The sequence below is a fragment of the Fundulus heteroclitus genome, chromosome 19, assembly GCF_011125445.2.
Source record: "Fundulus heteroclitus isolate FHET01 chromosome 19, MU-UCD_Fhet_4.1, whole genome shotgun sequence".
Classification (NCBI taxonomy): Eukaryota; Metazoa; Chordata; class Actinopteri; order Cyprinodontiformes; family Fundulidae; genus Fundulus; species Fundulus heteroclitus.
The window spans coordinates 11,244,920-11,262,598 of record NC_046379.1 but is presented as its reverse complement, the minus strand read 5'-3'; the positions used below and the strand labels follow the sequence as shown (position 1 = coordinate 11,262,598).

The 17,679-nt window shown below is 41.4% G+C and overlaps 1 protein-coding gene across 2 annotated transcripts in view; it reads left to right on the top strand.

Annotated features, from left to right (window-relative positions):
• Positions 1-17,029, top strand: part of LOC118567082 (signal-induced proliferation-associated 1-like protein 1) — a 53,595-nt gene extending 36,566 nt beyond the window's left edge. For both annotated transcript variants that reach the window (XM_036151170.1, XM_036151171.1), the window contains 13 exons: positions 202-305; positions 563-720; positions 8,852-9,431; positions 10,500-10,774; positions 10,867-11,118; positions 11,227-11,370; positions 11,485-11,633; positions 11,719-11,801; positions 12,963-13,381; positions 14,261-14,485; positions 14,762-14,924; positions 16,428-16,629; positions 16,806-17,029. In XM_036151170.1, the coding sequence (XP_036007063.1) occupies positions 202-305; positions 563-720; positions 8,852-9,431; positions 10,500-10,774; positions 10,867-11,118; positions 11,227-11,370; positions 11,485-11,633; positions 11,719-11,801; positions 12,963-13,381; positions 14,261-14,485; positions 14,762-14,924; positions 16,428-16,629; positions 16,806-17,014 (2,963 nt within the window). In that variant the 3' untranslated portion in view covers positions 17,015-17,029. The remainder of the gene's footprint in view (positions 1-201; positions 306-562; positions 721-8,851; positions 9,432-10,499; positions 10,775-10,866; positions 11,119-11,226; positions 11,371-11,484; positions 11,634-11,718; positions 11,802-12,962; positions 13,382-14,260; positions 14,486-14,761; positions 14,925-16,427; positions 16,630-16,805) is intronic.
• Positions 17,030-17,679: the final 650 nt, after the last annotated feature.

Here is a 17,679-nt window from a genome sequence, read left to right as displayed (position 1 = left end):
CTTTGTTACTGGCGATCAAAAACAATGCACAGGATACGCGCATTAAAGACGCAGATTGTCCCAAAATGAATATTAATTCTACTCACAGCTCACTATTGTCTGGACTGTGGTGAAAGTGCATCCTGTTGTGCACAGAAAGCACAAATGAATGGGGGTAATATTATAATGGTTTTCAATTCTGCATTTTCATTCTTCCTGCAGCGGATTCAACTGGTACTCACTCCCTGTACACTTCCTACAAGGACTATGAGATCATGTTTCATGTTTCCACAATGCTGCCTTACACACCCAACAACAAACAACAGGTAAACACGGAGCACACAGATTGTATGCTGTATAATGTTTGTTGTCTGTCGGGATTGCGAAACGTCTCTCTTTGGCGACTAAAGCACTAAAGAAAACCTCACAGGAGTGCATCAGGTCTGCTGCTGTCGAGTCAGATCCTCGTTCTGGCTTTAAAACCAAATGAAACTGCAAAAATTGTGCCAAATGCATGTGTGTTCACTTCACTTTCAGTTTCCCAGTCAGTATTTTTTCTTGCTAATCTTTGTTGTTCTTCCAGCTGCTAAGGAAGCGCCACATAGGGAACGACATTGTGACCATTGTGTTCCAGGAACCGGGAGCTCACCCTTTCACGCCCAGAGCCGTGCGGTCTCACTTTCAGCATGTCTTCATCATCGTTCGAGTGCACAACCCCTGCTCTGACAGCACATGCTACAGGTGGGTCCTAATGCCACATCATCAGCAGAGACATTAAAAGTAGAGTAACTCTGAATATAATCAAAAAGTTTGTGTGTCAATTATTAAAGGGAAAAATACAAATATTATAGATTCATTATCACATAGATGTAATTGAATCATTTTGAATGTTATGGCATACAAATCAAAAATAAAAAACAAAATTCAATTCTTAGTAAATTACATGGCACTCCTTTTGGATGAGTTCTTCATCAGTGCACATTAAGGAAACACTGATTGCTTTAATAGCAGCCTTTAACTCAACTGCATTGTTTAGTCTCGTGTCTCTCTTCGTCCCCCTCACCATACCACATAGATTCTCTGTAGGGTTCAGATCAGGCGAGTTTGCTGACCAAGCACAGTAACACCATGGAGTCAGTTTTTGGGACCATTGGCAGTGTGTGCAGGTGCCAAGTCCTTCTTTAAAATTAAATTAGCTGATCCATAAAGCTCTGAATGTAAGATAAGCATGAAACTCCATGGTAGTCCTCTGTGTGGACTTTGGACTTGATAAAACATAGTTAACCGACAGTTGCAGATAAAAAAATATCATTAACTGGAAATTTCACTCTGGACCTCAATTAACTTGGATTCTGTAACTCTCTGCTCTGCCTCCAGACTTTGGGCGTTGATTTTGTTAAAATGAAATTCAAACTTTACTTTGTCCTCCTGTGCAACAGTTCAGTCCTTTTTCCCCTTAGTTTCAGAATCAGAATCAGACATACTTTAATAATCCCAGAGGGAAAACACTTTTGTTACACTCATTATTTATCATCTCATCTCTGGTTCAGGGGTGGATTAACACAAAGGACACAACAGCTGTAACCCTTGTCCCACAGAATAATTAAACCAATAATTTCTGTAGTTCCACAGAAGTAGAAAAAGTATAATTTTTGTTTACATTTTTGGACTGTACCAGCCTAACCAAAACCAGGCCTGACCTATCTCTTCTTAGGGCCACAACCTCTTATGTTGCCCTTAAATGCTGCCCATCCCACTCAGAGTGGTAGTAGGCATTTTTTTATTCAGGTACATGCGGCAGCATTAAGAGAAAAGAATTGACTGCAAGGCATGAATCAGACATAAAAGCTTTTTCGCATCACCCTCTCCTCGTTTTCACGGATGGTGAGCTGCTTAAGCTATATATACCCATGCACATTTCTTTGATTATGAACAAAGACATTATTTCTGCAGTAGCTGTCGAATCGATGTTTGTTCTTTTCCGCCGGCTTATTCTTGGCCTGGTGATAATGATAGACCAACTCTTTCCCTTTATCGCTAACTCAAAGCCACCTCTCTGCATGCACAGATATTATACACACATAGTTGCTCTCTGTCACTCCCGTAGCCCCATTTCTCCCATTTCACCTCCTCCTCATGCTCACTTGGATCTACACACTTTTTTTTGCTTGTACACTAATTTACTTGAAGGCTCACGCTTCACACACTGGTACAATACAATCTCCCTCCCCTCCTCCCACCCACCCCCTTCCCCGGCTGCCACTTCGCCTCTGGGCTGCATGAGCCGAAGTGGTCTGAAGGAGTTAGTGCCACGCACATGAAGTGCACTCCTCAGCCGCTCATGGATGTGAGTAAAGAGGAGCGTGCAGAGCAGCGTCTCCTCAGATCTCACAGAATCCACCTCAGGTGCGGACGCGCCAGGCTCGTCTTCGTCTTCATTTTCTACACCAGCGTCGCGTTCAGGATTATCTTCTTTTCTCTTTTTTTTATATTTTTTTGTGTTTTTTTATTTTTATTTTGTCAGGCATTGTGTTTCATCGACCAGTGGACATCTTTTCATCTTAGAGGACATCTTTAGCTTTAAAATGTTGCCAGATTTAATGTCCGGCATTCTGGTTTACCTTACTTACTATATATAGACACAAGATAGAAAATCCTGGAAGACAACCTATTGACTCCACCCAGAGTCACTAATACTGTGAACGTTTGACTTCTGCTTGAATCACTTGAGACTAAACTCAGATTGTTTGTTTTTCAAATTCTGTCCCTGGAGCTTTCCTAAAACTTGCTGAATATTTTTTATTTTTTATTTTTTGGCTACAAAAGTCAATAGACTTATCACTTTATCGGATCATATCATTGCTTGTCTGTGACTGCAACAGAATTTCAGGATATTAGCACGAAGCAGTGGAGCATGGTGTCTTATCGTTGAGGGAGAAGGTGAGTTATTGACTAGGGATGCACTAGTTCATCTTTCACTGATCTAAAATACACAATAGATAGATTTTTCTTCTGTTTTAACCTAAACAAAAATCCACCTTTTTGGTCTATAAACACATCAACCAACAGCAAGTACTTTGATATAACTTCATGAAAAAGTGTTGAATGTTAGAGAAATATGCTTGAATGGATAAAGTAATGTTTTCATTCTCTGTTTGACTCAAAACCAAGAGCTATTAAGAAAACTGGTACGCATTCTGTGTGTAGTGTTAAAACATAAATGAATCTGTTAAAATTGGAACCACTAGCCCACGTCTCTACAAAAAAAAAAAAAAATTGCTGCATCTCTATTCAGGGATGCTGCATGGTTTTGGTTGGGCCCAGAACTGCAACCTCTATCAAGAAACCATTGGCACTTTTATTTCTGTTTTTGTTTGTTATAGTCGATAGGAAAAACATAGTATTGGTCAGAATGGGAATTGGGTAATCAGACCTCTATGGAAACTGGAAAATTGTATTGGCCAGGAAAAAGCCTCATTGGTGCATCTTTACTCAGAAACTCTGTGGGGTCTTAAAAAATCCAAAATAGTCTTTTAAATTAGATCATCTCACTATTCAGGCTATAAAAGAATGAACCCTTATGCCTTTTTTGTAGATAATTATTTTTCAACTTTTATTTAAATTTGGTAGAAATTTTAGCTGTGTAACTCTGTGGCATGGATTTTTGCATAAACTCTTTTTAGCTAAATTTCCAACATCCAGTCTTTTATCATCTAGTCCAGCGATTCAGTTTCCACCATCATGGCAATATATGAAGGCAGCAGAAACAACGCTGCCACCTTGTAAAGCAGGAAAATTCGCTGCAAAGTATGCTCCACAGCTGCGTGTCTCTGCGCAGAGAAGAACTTTCGCCAAATGGAAAGAGAACTAAGTAGAAGGCGCACCTTGGCCTTCGTTATACAAGTTGACGAAGTGTTGCGAGAGGAAAGGGAAAGTGCTCAGCAAAAAATTGGTCAACAACAAGGTGACTTCTACAACCTTGTGGCCGAACTGAGACTCAATTATCATTTTGGGATATTTCGGAAGTGAACTTTGACACAGGATGTTGTATTCCCATTCATTCCCTGCCAAACAGAAGCGTATACACATCTGAAATTAGAACTTCAATCTAATTTAGGCGCCGTGTAGCATAAATACGCGCGTATTATGCTTATAGTGTAAACGTATTGACTGATAAAATACGATAAAATACGCACGTTTCTGCGCTTACGCGCTGGAACGTGTCTGGTGTAAACAAGCCCTAACGGCCTGCAGAACCAAAATAAATTTGATAACTTTGTAATGCAAAGTCTTCAGATTACAATATACAATTGAAATATGAGAGTTGAGAATTTTTATGAGGATTCATTCCATTAATTCATGAAAATACTTAACTGCAACAGCTAATAAATGGCACGTTGAAGCTGCAGTAGGTAACTTTTATATAAATGTATCTTTTACATATTGGTTACAACCACTGAGCTATATAATACACTGGAGTGCTAATCACCGTCTGTTTGAACGAGTCGATTTGAAGCCGCCAGCCGCCATATTGGTACTCCCTATTTCCCCCCAGTAACTAGGAATATGTGCGCTACAGCATCGAATAACGAGGATTTTCTCATGTTCAGGGGGGGCTTAAGACTTTTAAAATGTCAAATGCCATATACTTTTATGTTATGTTCTAAAAAATATCAAGTACTGAGAAAGTCATGTGCTGAAATATTTTGCATTTTATTCATTTAAATATATATGTTTAACATTTATAAATATATAAATAACAATATAAAAAAACATATATTTACATATGTGTATACATATATATACATATATACATATACACATACTTATATATACATATATATATATTTAATATAATTAACATGTAAAATATTTCAGCACCTAATTTCCTAGTAGTTAATAGTGTTAGTACATCCACTGACTGTAGAATTACCTGTGAAACGTTTTCACACAGCCAGAAAACTGCTTGTTGTTGCAAGCAAATCCTATGGGATTCTGAGAGAGTAGGGAGTAGCAAGATGGCGGCCAGTGACTTCAGTTTTTCGGCAAAATCAGCACTCCAGTGTATTATATAGCTCAGTGGTTACAACAGTCACTATGTCCTGACAGTAAAATATGAGACAGGAAACCAGTGAAAAAAAGCCCCTCTAGCTCCTCCTAGTGGTACTACAGCCATTTGCAGAAATACACCGCTCCCAGTCAGAAACAACCAATCAGAGCCAGGAAGACTGTCTTGCTCTGATTGATTGTTAGCAGTGTCAATGCACTCTTGTGTATGCGCTGCTCATACCCATCTCTCGCACAGTAAAACTGTAATTCATGCTCAAGATTTCCAGTGGGCTGCAGCTTTGAGCAGAATTGGTAGTTAAACAACCTGCTTTACAGGAAAGCTGCTTATTTCTGGAGTGGCGCCTGCTCAGAAACAAAGACAGGCAAAAATTGGAGCAGCATTGTAGGCTTCGCTGTGGAGGGAGAGCTGTATTGCTGCAAAGAGCAAGGAGGAGGGACCTGTAAGGCGTGCTTGTTCAAATTTTCAGGCTAAGTTCACTCTCAAAACTCCCTACTGTAGCTTTAAGAATATGGATATGAAAGGGTTTGTTTAACAGCTCTTACTGAAGGTAGAAGGGACAAAAAGCCAATGCTTAAGTACAAATTGTGGTATGAATTGGCCAAATAATTAATTGATCTTGAGACACCCATGACCTGCATGACAGTCTGAAGTTATGTTTAACTTGCCCCATTCATCCAGTAAATTAAACATAGAATATGAAGTTGGAAATGTTACCTAAGTAATTTTTTTGTAATTCTAATTATGGTCATAAATTGGTCTTAAAAAGTTCCAAATTTACTGGAACTTCCTGAAACCCAGCTATTATTGTTGCTATATTGAAATTATTAAAACCGTGCAGTACGGATGATGCAGTGAATTGGTTTTGCTATCACCTGATCATAGTCCACGTGCCTCATGTGCGATTTGTTTGCAAATATTTTGTCATGAAGAAAATGATTTTCACTATCTGTTCAACTGAAATGTCCCTCTAATCTCTATTAATAAGGAGTATGTCACAAATGATATTAATAGTGTGTTGTTGTTTGCTGCTGAGATTTGGGGAGCGCTTCGGTCATATTGAGCCAGTACAGCGCATTAGAGGAGTAAGTGGCCTGCAGCCAACGCGGTGCTAATCTGCTGCTTTCAACCGCTGCCTCAAAGTCACACGAGGCCAGAGAGCAGGATTGCATAACCAGATCTTTGTTTAGGAAATGTAGGTTGCTTGTGCTCGCTAAAGCCAACCGCTGCGCTCGTTCCATGATATTGTGGAGCGTAGCTGGGTGACAGCACCGAGAGCTGGCTTGTCATCTGAGGTTGAATGCATAGTTTTTATACGTCAGGGCCAGTAAGCCGTGGTGTGCAACGTTTCTGCTGCAGGCATCGGCTGTGTGATGAGTTTAATGGGTTGGATCCAGTCTTGTCAGGGTTGTCACATCAGCTTATCAGACACAGCGTGTTGATTTTTTTTATTACTTGTTAGCTTTTCTTGTTTGTAAGCTTCTGAATGTGTATGAAGCGAGTAGAGGGTTAAAACGTGCAAGCTGAAGCTTCATTGTAGAATCTCTCCTACAGCGGTTCAACTATTTCATTGCAAATTAAACCTCCTTTTGCTGATTTTGTGCCAAGGTTCTTGTCAACAACAGGTTTCAGGGAATGTTACAAACACCTGCTCACTAATTTATAGCAATTTAACTCCATTGTCGGAACTGGAGCAGTGGAGGGTAACAGGAGGAGGAGAGCTTTGTGAGAATTTAACACCCTTCTTTGTATTAATTATCTAGGTCAAAGGCAACGATTCCTAATAGGAGACAAACATGTCCCCACTGTGCTTTCACAGTGCACTGTGATAATATTTATACCCCTTTTTCAGATTTTATTACCTTTAAAACTACAAAATAATTTATTTTTTTTATTTTATTTGCTGGACCAATAGAGAGTGGAAAAAACAGATAATTTGTTTATATAAATAAAAATCAGAAAAGTGTGATGTGCTTTTGTTTTTAGCCCCCCCCCCTCCTCCCCCCCATTTAAAAATACTTTTTAGGAGCATGTTTATGTGCATTTACTGCTGTACGCTTTGGTCTCTTGAAACAACTTAATTTGACTGTTCCTCTTCGTAAAATAGCGGAATTTCAACCAGGTTTAATAGACATCATCTATGAACTTCACATTTCAAGCCTTGCCACAGATCTTACCCATCTTATTATATGTTTTAATCTAGACTCTTTCATTGTAGCTCTGGCTATATGTTTAGGGTCCTTGTTCTGCTGATAAGGAAACCAGTTGCTCCAGTTTCAGGTCCTCTGCAACCTCTTTAAGGTTTTATTCCAGGCCAGACCTGTATTTGAATTCAGCTTCCCTGTCCTACTGCAGAAAAGCATCCCACAGCATGATGCTGCTACCACCATGTTTCACCATCAGGATAGTTTGCACAAAGGGATATTCGGTGTTGGTTTTTCCACCACACATTTCAGTTTGCATGTTGGTCAAAAACAGGGGTCACCAGTAGACCCCGGGGACCACATGTGGTGCCCATGAGCCTGTTCTAAAAAAAAGCACAATCCACCAGTGAGCTGCATCTAAAACCTTTTTTTATTATGTTACTCTTCCTTTTTCATCACACTTTCATTTATATAGATTTAAAAACGACAATATACATAACAAAGCATGAAAAATATGTTTATTTTACATAAAGTTAAGATGAACTCTGACTCTTATAGTTCAAAGGTCAGTACTAATAGTCCTTCGTATGACACAACACCAATAAAGTAACTCTGAGTTTCAAAAAGGTTGGTGATCCCTGGTAATAAATATTATTTATGAAGCATCTGACAAGAGTACGCTCTTCTTGTGTTTCTTGTGTCGCCTACATGGCATCTGGCAAGTTATACTACTTATGGCTTTCCTTCAGCAGTGGGTTTCTTCTTGCCTCTATTCTGAAATAGCTAAATGTGGAAATTGCACAAATTAGTTTAGGATATCAACAGATTCTCTTACCTGTGCTCTGCATATTTACAGCTGTCAGTTTAGGATAGCTTATTTTACTAAGACTGAATTACTCCTGGACGACCTCAATTTACTAATTTGGTGACTTCTGAAGGCAATTGGCTGCTCTGGATTTAATGCAGGGGTAACGGGATGGAATAAAAATTAATGAAAACGTTTTTGTAAAACAGTGTATGTGTATATATATATATATATATATATATATATATATATATATATATATATATATATATATATATATATAATTCAGTTAAAATTGTATTCTGCTTATTTATATGCTGCCAATTCACAACAAAAGTGTTAAGAAACATATTTATTTGTATAAAAATAAATATTCATATTGCGTCAAGTCACTGACTTTAAAGCAATTCCTTCTCCCGAACTGGGATGTAGCAACAAGGGAGACTTGATTGCATTGAGTTCAATCACATTTTAAAAACTGCAGGGGTGACCAAAGTGTTATACATTAAAAGAAAAAAAAGATTCAAAAACAAGTTAAAAACATACAAAACGTACAGACACAATATCAAAAGCTAAAAACCAGCTTCAGGTCAAGAGTATTTTAAAAGCCATACATGACAATATCATGGTGTATATAATCATTTAAATACAATGACCAAGGTTTTCTTATAGATATCTGTCCTTTATTTGCTTTTCTTTTATACAGATCACTCATTGTATTCCATATGTATTACCACTACTGTATAGTAGATATCCAAATGTCCCATTTTGTTTCTAGAGAACATTTTGTTTTATTTTATTTTGTAAGTTCAAGTGAAAATTCCCCCTCTGTCATCTCTCTTTGTACCTCTGCAGCGTGGCTGTCACCCGTTCCCAGGACGTTCCCTCCTTCGGTCCACCGATCCCAAAGGGAGTTACCTTCCCTAAGTCCACTGTCTTCAGGGATTTCTTGCTCGCCAAGGTCATCAACGCCGAGAACGCGGCCCACAAGTCAGAAAAGTTCGGCGCCATGGCGACGCGCACGCGGCAGGAGTACTTGCGGGATCTGGCGGAGCGTCACGTCACCAACACGCCCGTGGAGCCCGCCGGGAAGTTTCCCTTCATCTCTCTGGCACACAAGCGTCGAGAGAAGGTGCGTCCGTACAGCGGGGCGGAGCTGCGCAGCCTCGGCGCGATCACCTGGCAGGTCTACGCCGAAGATCAGGTAGCGGGTGCTGAACGGGAATGCCTGCTGGCCATTTCGAATGATTTCATCATCCTGCTGGATCAGGAGGCCAAAGCAGTTGTGTTCAACTGCGCCACCCGTGACATCATTGGCTGGTCGACCGGGAGCCCCGCCTCCCTGAAGATCTACTACGAGCGTGGAGAGAGCGTATCGCTTCGATCCATCAACAACAACACTGAGGACTTCGGGGAAGTTGTCAAAAGACTGGAGGTCAGTGGGTGAAGACGCCTAATCAACTTAATTTGGTCAATATAGAGAGTCTTCCCTCAAAATGTAAGTTATAGTTATCTTAGGGCTGGGCAACGATTAAAATATTTAATCGCGAATAATCGCATAATTTGCCTGATTAATCGCGATTAATCGCATTGTATTTACAAACTCCAAGAATGAATTCAAAAGTAGTGTAAAGAGCACTTTTATTTTAATGTTCTGCTGCCATATGAACAAAAGTGTTGTAACATTTGTAGCACTTATCAGTAACACATATTTAGTGTAAAGCTCAACTTAAACATGTAAAACAAAAAATAGCAATAATAATAAATTAAAGCTTATTGCCACTGACAGGGAATTCGCTTTATGAGGAAAAAATCTACCAAAAACAGGCAATTTCTGAGGTAACAGCAGGGAGCAGCATTACCATTTTATGTTCAATACCAAAGTTTAACTTGGCAGTAGTTACAACTAACTTGTTTCTGTCATATTCGATGCTGGAAGAACTTTAAACTGAAATGCTTGCTAACTCGATATGCGTGCGTTGCTTGCGTTTATTTGACGTTAACACGCGGTTTTTTGTTGTTGCTTTCTCGCGTGCATATATTGAATGGCAGGGAAAAACAGGCAAAAACACATGGATGCTTTGAAACGAGAAGCGACTTCACCGACGGCGTCGATGCAGACTCCGCTCCGCTCCGCACAAAACTTGTTCCTTTCGCCAACTCACCGCCTCGCCTAAGCAAATTCCTGCGGGAAACACCGCCTTCCGCATGTCGGCTTTGTTTTTTTTCCGGCCAGCACCTTTCTTCCTCTGAATCCGAGGTTATGCTGACAGCGAGGTTATTGGCGCATTATGGCCACCTACTGTTCTGATTCAAACCCCTACACCGCAGCAACAGACCTTCACAAAATAAAAGCATGTGAGCAACATGCGTTAATGCGCGTTAAAGAAAATATCGCCGTTAATAGTCTAATGAGTTAACGCGAAATTAACGCGTTAACTTGCCCAGCCCTAAGTTATCTGCTTTACGTCCAACATATTTACCTTCACTCCCACTTCTGCAGCTGTTGACCAAAGGCAGTCAGACCACAGAGATGACTTTGCGCCGGAACGCCTTGGGCCAGCTGGGCTTTCATGTCAACTTTGAGGGTATCGTAGCCGAAGTGGAGCCCTACGGGTTCGCCTGGCAGGCTGGGCTGAGGCAGGGCAGCCGACTGGTGGAGATCTGCAAGGTGTCGGTGGCCTCGCTGTCCCACGAGCAGATGATTGACCTGCTCAGGACCTCCGTCACCGTCAAGGTGGTCATCATTCCCCCGCACGAGGACTCCACCCCACGCAGGTAGCATTAGTACAGGAATACCTGAATGTTTTATTTCATTTCAGACATGTTTAAATATTTATCCTAATATGGAGTGATTCGTTTCCTTACAGAGGCTGCTCTGAAATCTACCACATGCCACTTGTGGACTACAAGAACCACAAAGAAGGCATGCCATATGAGCTGAAGTTCCCTTTCCGGCCAACAAACAACAACACAAAGTGGCCGCGCAGCTCATCCAGCCCTCGCGCTGCTGCCTCGGGGGGAACCTTGATCAAGGCGGCGACCTCGGACACCAGTGACCGCAACAGCGCCGCTATTCCCCGCAGTGTGTCGAGCGACGGTCGGCCTCTCAACCCTAAAAGGTCACCGGATGGATAATATATCTGTTACGCAATACATCAGACGAGCTGAATCCGCGTCTGTCTGGTTGCAGCATATGTCCTTAATGTCATCCATATGTCTGCTTGCAGATTTTCCCCAGGCAATGACAACTACGCTCTTGCCTGCTCCATCGTGATGGGTCGCACGCTGCACAGCACAAACTCGCCCTCCAGCCTCTCCTACACAGACACAATGAGTTCGAACCACTGGAGGCAGAAGGCTGTGCCTGATGGGTGAGCCCATCTGCCTGCCTCCATGCAGATTAAACTGACTTTTTATTTTTGAACGTCGGCTTGTAGCATCACGCAGCGCGGCGAATGAAATGATCCTCCTGTCGTCCCGCGCAGGTTTAATAACAACTGCCAGTCGACTGTCACGTCTGTGCGGCAGGCGACCGGTGACGGTGTCAATGGAGTCAAAGCATGTTCTGCCGTTGGCTGGTCCAGACCCGGGGAGGGCGATGCTGCAACCAGGCTGGGAGACAAAAACAGCTCAGGTTGGCAAAACACGGAGATACATGGCTAAGAAAAAAACATGTATGTTTTTGGAGTTTAAATTGTTGATTAACTTGTGTTTTCCAGATACTGTGGTTTCAAAGGTGGTGATCCCTCGTCTCCAGCCATCAGATCAGAGCAGCCACCTGTCACCGAACAAGAACATCAAGGTAAGCAGCAATCAGCAACCATTACGCTGCTATTTAAAGGAAATGTTTAAAGATTCCTTACACAGTATGTTGCCAAAGCATTTACAACCCTTTATGGTTGTATCATTATACAATGAATCCTATAGGGATCATATGTAATAGACCACAGAGAAGCACATAGTTGTGAATTCAAAGATAAATGGTCTGTATTCACATTTCTGTAATAAAAACATAAAAATTATATATATATATATGTATTCTTAAAAATAAAAATGTTCGGCCTTCCTTTCACTGTAACTCCAGGTGAAGGTCTACCAGCTTTTAAATACAACTGAGTTTGTTGCCCATATTTTTGCACTGGAAAAATGTTTGTCTAAAATTAAGATATAAATGCTAAATTTTAGGGGAATGGTATTCAAAACAGGTGAAATTATCTGTCCATGCAGCAAGATAATTTCACTTGACAAGATTTCCTGATTTAAGATTGCAGGGAAAAGTTAAACACTTAAAACAAGATAACATTTCTAAAGCTAAGGCTTTTTATCTCGGTAAGAACTTATAATTTCCAATGAAATAAAACACTTTTTTTCAACTGATTCCCAATTTGATTTAGGATATTTACATCTAACACTTGACATTCCGACAAATTAACATGCTTTGATTTAAACTGTTCCCTTGTACCTCTGGCTGTGTGATTAGATTTGCTGTCCTGCTGAACCTCTGCCTCAATCTCAAGGCTTTTTCAGCATCTAAGGGGTTGTTTGTAGTAGTCTATATAGCTTCATACGTCTTCCCATCAATTCTGACCAGCTTCCCTGTCCCTGCTTAAGAACAACACGCCCGCAGCATGATGCTGCCACCACCATGTTGCACTCCCATGGATGTTTGTTTTCCTCCACACACAGTGTTTTAATGTAGGCTGAATCTTGGTGTTTTTGTTGGGTGTACAGTTAGATATCAGTATTCTCCCACCCAATGCTATCTTTCTTTAGCCTCTCAGTTTCGGTGGCTGCCTCTGTTTTGTTAAGTTTGGAGATGTGGCATCTGTTTTTAGATGGGTGCATTGAACACTGCCCCTTCAGATGTGTAAAGCTTGGCATATTGTTTTCTAACCCAACTCTAGTTTAAGTTCTCCTTCACAAGATCTGAAGGAAATCCTTTATTTTATTCCTTTGTTAACAGGCTGATGCTCCGTATTCATCCGGCCACTCCAGTAGCAACACTCTGTCCAGCAACGCCTCCAGCTCGGCGCACAGCGACGAGAAGTGGTACGAAGTCGGCTCGCGATCCGGAGCACGGAGCGACCTGGAGCTCAACGGCTACCTTCAGGGCACGTCCACCGACAGCGGCATCGACGCCACCTCTTTTACCGCCACCCAGAGCAGCACGGCCTCCTCCACCGGTGCCTTCAGGTCCAAGGAAAAAATCCCATGGCAGGACGAGGCAGGGAGCTGTGAGAGAGCGTCCAGCACGTCGCCTCCAACACCGGACTCTCTTGCTCCCACTGGAGGGAGCGAGGTATCAGTGAAGAGCACAATCAGCTTTACAGTCGGTCCTGATGGCGCCCCCTACAGTCTGAGTGACGCAGCGTCCCACTCCAGGTGGGCTGCTGTTCTCATTGTGTGCTCATTTCAAACTTTCTAAACTGATTCCTTGCAGTGCAGATATATCCTGCAGTCATCCTCGTGAAGGCCCAAAGCTCTGGAGTTTGGCCTGAACGCAGATATGGAGCAGAAGAATGTTTTTATCATGGTATCTGCTACAAATCAGCTTTGCTCCTCCTCCTCCAAACCCTGGCTAAACGACACAAACACTTAAAGGACACCTGACTTTTTTGTTTCTTGTGATTGCTTTAATAAATGTTGTCTATGTTCTCTCCTTCTCTTTATCCTTGCATATACATTTACAAACTTGCTTAACAAAACCGGTCCTGTGCAGCCAGGAGGAGTATTTCCCCTCTGACAGCCAAGCCGGGACAAAACCTGTCACCTGTGGATTTTTGCTGCCTGTTAGGGGCGGTGCCTGAAGCACTTAGGCTTGTTTTCTATAGTTGGACAAGAAGTAGGAGAGGGGGTGCTTCTACCCTCGTTTAAAAAAAAAAAACGCAGATATTTTAGCTTACTTTGCAGGTGGTTGCGACATGTTCTCCAGCATGGTCTGTGTCTACTGCCGGGAGTGTGTGTTCACCTCTGTCTGCACTGCGAGAGATGCAGACAGCACAGAATTGTGAAGACATGTCCACTAAGAGGCAGAGAGGACATAAAGCTTTGAAAATAACAATATAATTTTGTTTTTTTCATAAAAGGACAATTCTGAGGACCAGTTTTACATGGTATCCTCACACCTATTTGATATAATTAGACTATCTGGGGGGAACGACTAGGGAAACACTGAACCAAACAAACTATAATCTTGCTTTTGAGCTCCTGCATTTTTTTTTATTTTAATGAACGTTTAATGTCTGTGTCTCAATGCTGCAGCACAATAAGCTCCGGTCACTCAGGGAGTCCGATGGGACAGGGCTGCAGCGCCTCGTCGCCGCAGAGCGAAGCTGCCGCAGCGGACCTCTCACCCACATCCCAGGACGGCCAGTCCCCGGGAACCAAGAGCTTCTATCCTCGTCAAGGAGCGACCTCAAAGTATCTGATTGGCTGGAAGAAGCCTGGAGGAACTGTGAACTCTGTGGATTTCAGCAGCACTCGCAAGTAAGGCAAAAACATATTTTATTTGTTTGTTTGTTTAGATTTTTTTTTGGCAGATCTTTAAATGTGCTGAAGCATTTCAGATGAGCAAGTTTTTTGAAAATAAAATTTAAAGATGAACAGCGCCCCCCTGAGGCCAGCCTGAATTTTAATTGAATTATATAAACTGCAGGGATGTCTTTTTAGGGGGGTTGCGTTTTTGTTTTTTTTCCTATTTGCAAAAGTTAATATGAAATAAGATGTTTTCTGACTGACTCTGGTTTTTGCTTTTGTCTCCAGGAGGCACCAGAGTGACTGTCTGCTTGGTGGTCAGCCCCAGCTCAGGGCCAATCTCCGCGGCTCCCAGTCGCCCCAGCGCCAGACTGTCAAATCCAGCCTGGAGGAAGATCTGAAGAAGCTGATCACACTTGACAGCCCACCACCTAAAACAAATGAAGAGAAGGTAGGAAAATCCTTTTTTTCCCCCTGCATTTTATTACTAAAATCCTTACCTACTACCTATGATTTCAAAATTACCTGGCTTCCTATTGGTTTATACCAAATTACATAAATGCAATAGGAATGGAGCTGTTGGACATGGTTTACATGCCTGTAAAAACACTTTCAATAAACAAATTGTAAAGAAAAAACTCTAAGCTAAAGATAATGAGCCTCATTTATCAAAAACTGGTGTAAATCTAGTTGCAGGACTGATCAAAGGGCGATTTCCTGTGGGATTATGAAATCATGTAGACAGTGGCTAATCCCAGAGGACGGCCAGTCAGGTGTTCATACAGCCAGCCCTGAACCCGCCCACACCATCTAGGAGCGTTACCAGGCCAGACAAGAGGGCGAGAGGTCCACTGCTGACACCTCCATGTCAGAGCAAAACATGAATACCTGGTTAATTGAACTCTATAAATATCCTTTAAGAGTTAAGTGAGAGAATAATGAAAAGAAGAACATTTCACACAAATAAAGAAACTGCAAAAATTTCGAAGTAGGCATGCACCGATATGAAAAGTTTGGTCGACATGAATATTTTTGTTATGGCCAAATTGCAATATTTACAAATATTATTTATATTATATATTTGTCGATACGTTTTCGACACCATCTGCTTCAGTTAGATACCCCACAATCCTGCGGCAGCTTCACCATGGCTGTCAACACGGCCAAACAAATACACCGTCTTCTCCCCGAGAACACTAACAGCAAGAAGGGAAATAGACATTGGTTGTTAATGTTGGCCCAGTTTTACTTATGGGATCAATACCAATGTGTTAAAAAAGACTAACTTCAGCTGATGTTGACGTTAATGTTAATGTTGATATATCGTGCATCCCTAGTTAAAAGTGGAACAATAATGAATAAAACCTGAATAATTAAATATAAATAGATAAATTAATACATAAATGAAAGTAATTAAGATTCGTACACTAAAGAGATGTCTTTAGGGGAACATATTTTATTATTTTCAGTTCAGCCCAGGGTTATTGGCTAAACACTATAGTTCAATCTCAAACGGTGTAAAGCAGTAAAAATAGCATTAAGGTAACGGGTAGATGGTTGAAATGGTCACAAAGCCGATAATACTAATATTAATAAGGCTAAAGAGACTCATGACCCACATCAAACAATTACAGTAATAATACCGGTAACTAAAAGCAGTTTCTAATCATAAATTACACGTTTTAAAATAATTAAATTACAAGTTTACATTTACCAAAACATTGTTTAAAAATGTTACTAAACCTCCTGGAAAATACCTTCTAAAAAAACAGCTGCAATCAGCACCTTTCGTTCTATATCTAGAACACATTAAATCATAATATCATATTTGGAACATCTTGTGGAAGTCATGCAATTTGTGCCAAAATCTTATTTTAAAGTACTTTTTCCAGTTCAGCAGCATCTGACACTTCTTTCCTGCATCCTGCCACTCTTTATCTCTGTCTCCCTGAAGCCGTTATTCCCAGGCCCCCCGCCCAGCCGTCGATCCCTTCAGAGGACGCTGTCAGATGAGAGCATTTACAGCGGACAGAGGGAGTCCACCTCCAGCGCACAGTTTGACACATCCGCTGACCTCCTCTTCACCTGCTCCACCATCCCACGCTCACCTACCGCCCGACATGGTGCAGGTCGACGGGCATCACACAAATCTCTTGGTGATTCTTTTCAATTTATAGAGTTTGTATTTCTCTGTGGGTTTGATTTACTAAAGGTATGTGAGGAATTTTAGCCTGTGATTTAGGGTCACTTTATGCATCAGTTTGATGCACAAGAGTGGTTAAGTGTGGAGTTAAGAGGGTTTTAATCTGTCTTTATTTTTTCCTAACCCAAGGAGACTTGACTGCCCCTGAGAGCTCAGAGCTGGAACAGGAGAAGAAGAAGCAGCAGCAGCAGCTGCAGGATCCTGCTCTCATGCCCCTACCTGACAACGGAGCCGATGGCCCGCTGGACTGGGAACACCTGGTTGATGCCGCCAAGGCGTTTGAGGGTAAGTTTACGTGTCCTTCCTGTCCGACATCAGAAAAGCTCCATGTTGATTAACTGACTGAAGAACATAAAGCTCTTTCCATCCATCCGCTATTACCAAATATCGTACAAAGTATTTCTGGATCAATGTCTGGTTCTGGTTCTGCTGGAGGTTTTCCTCCCTGTTAAAAGGGAGTTTTCCTTTCCACTGTCGCTTCATGCATGCTCAGTATGAGGGATTGCTGCAAAGCCATCGACAATGCAGACGACTCTCCCTGTAGCTCTACGCTCTTTTAGGAGGAGTGAGTGCTACTTTTCAAGACTCGATGCAACCTGCTGGGTTTCCTTAGATAGGAAACTTTTTGACCAATCTGTATAATCCGATTGAATTTGGCTTTGTAAAGTGCCTTGAGATGATATGTATCATGAATTGGTGCTATATAAATAAAATTTAATTGAAAAATCCATCCATCCATCCATGTCTGTAGTTTTTGCAGGTTCCACGTTTAAAGCCTGACCACTGTAAAAATGTGTGCACTAAAATCATGGTGAAGTTTTTCTATTCTTAAATATAATCTGGACTCAAAAAAAGGACCCAGAACGCTTGAAATTTGAATAAGCAGTCTTATGAAATTTTCCCAAACCCAACTGTCATTTGTAGTTCTACCAGAGGAGGGCCCGTTGCTCTGCTTATCTTTTGTTCTTTCTAACGTGGCATCATTTGTGTGTTTTTAGAGCAA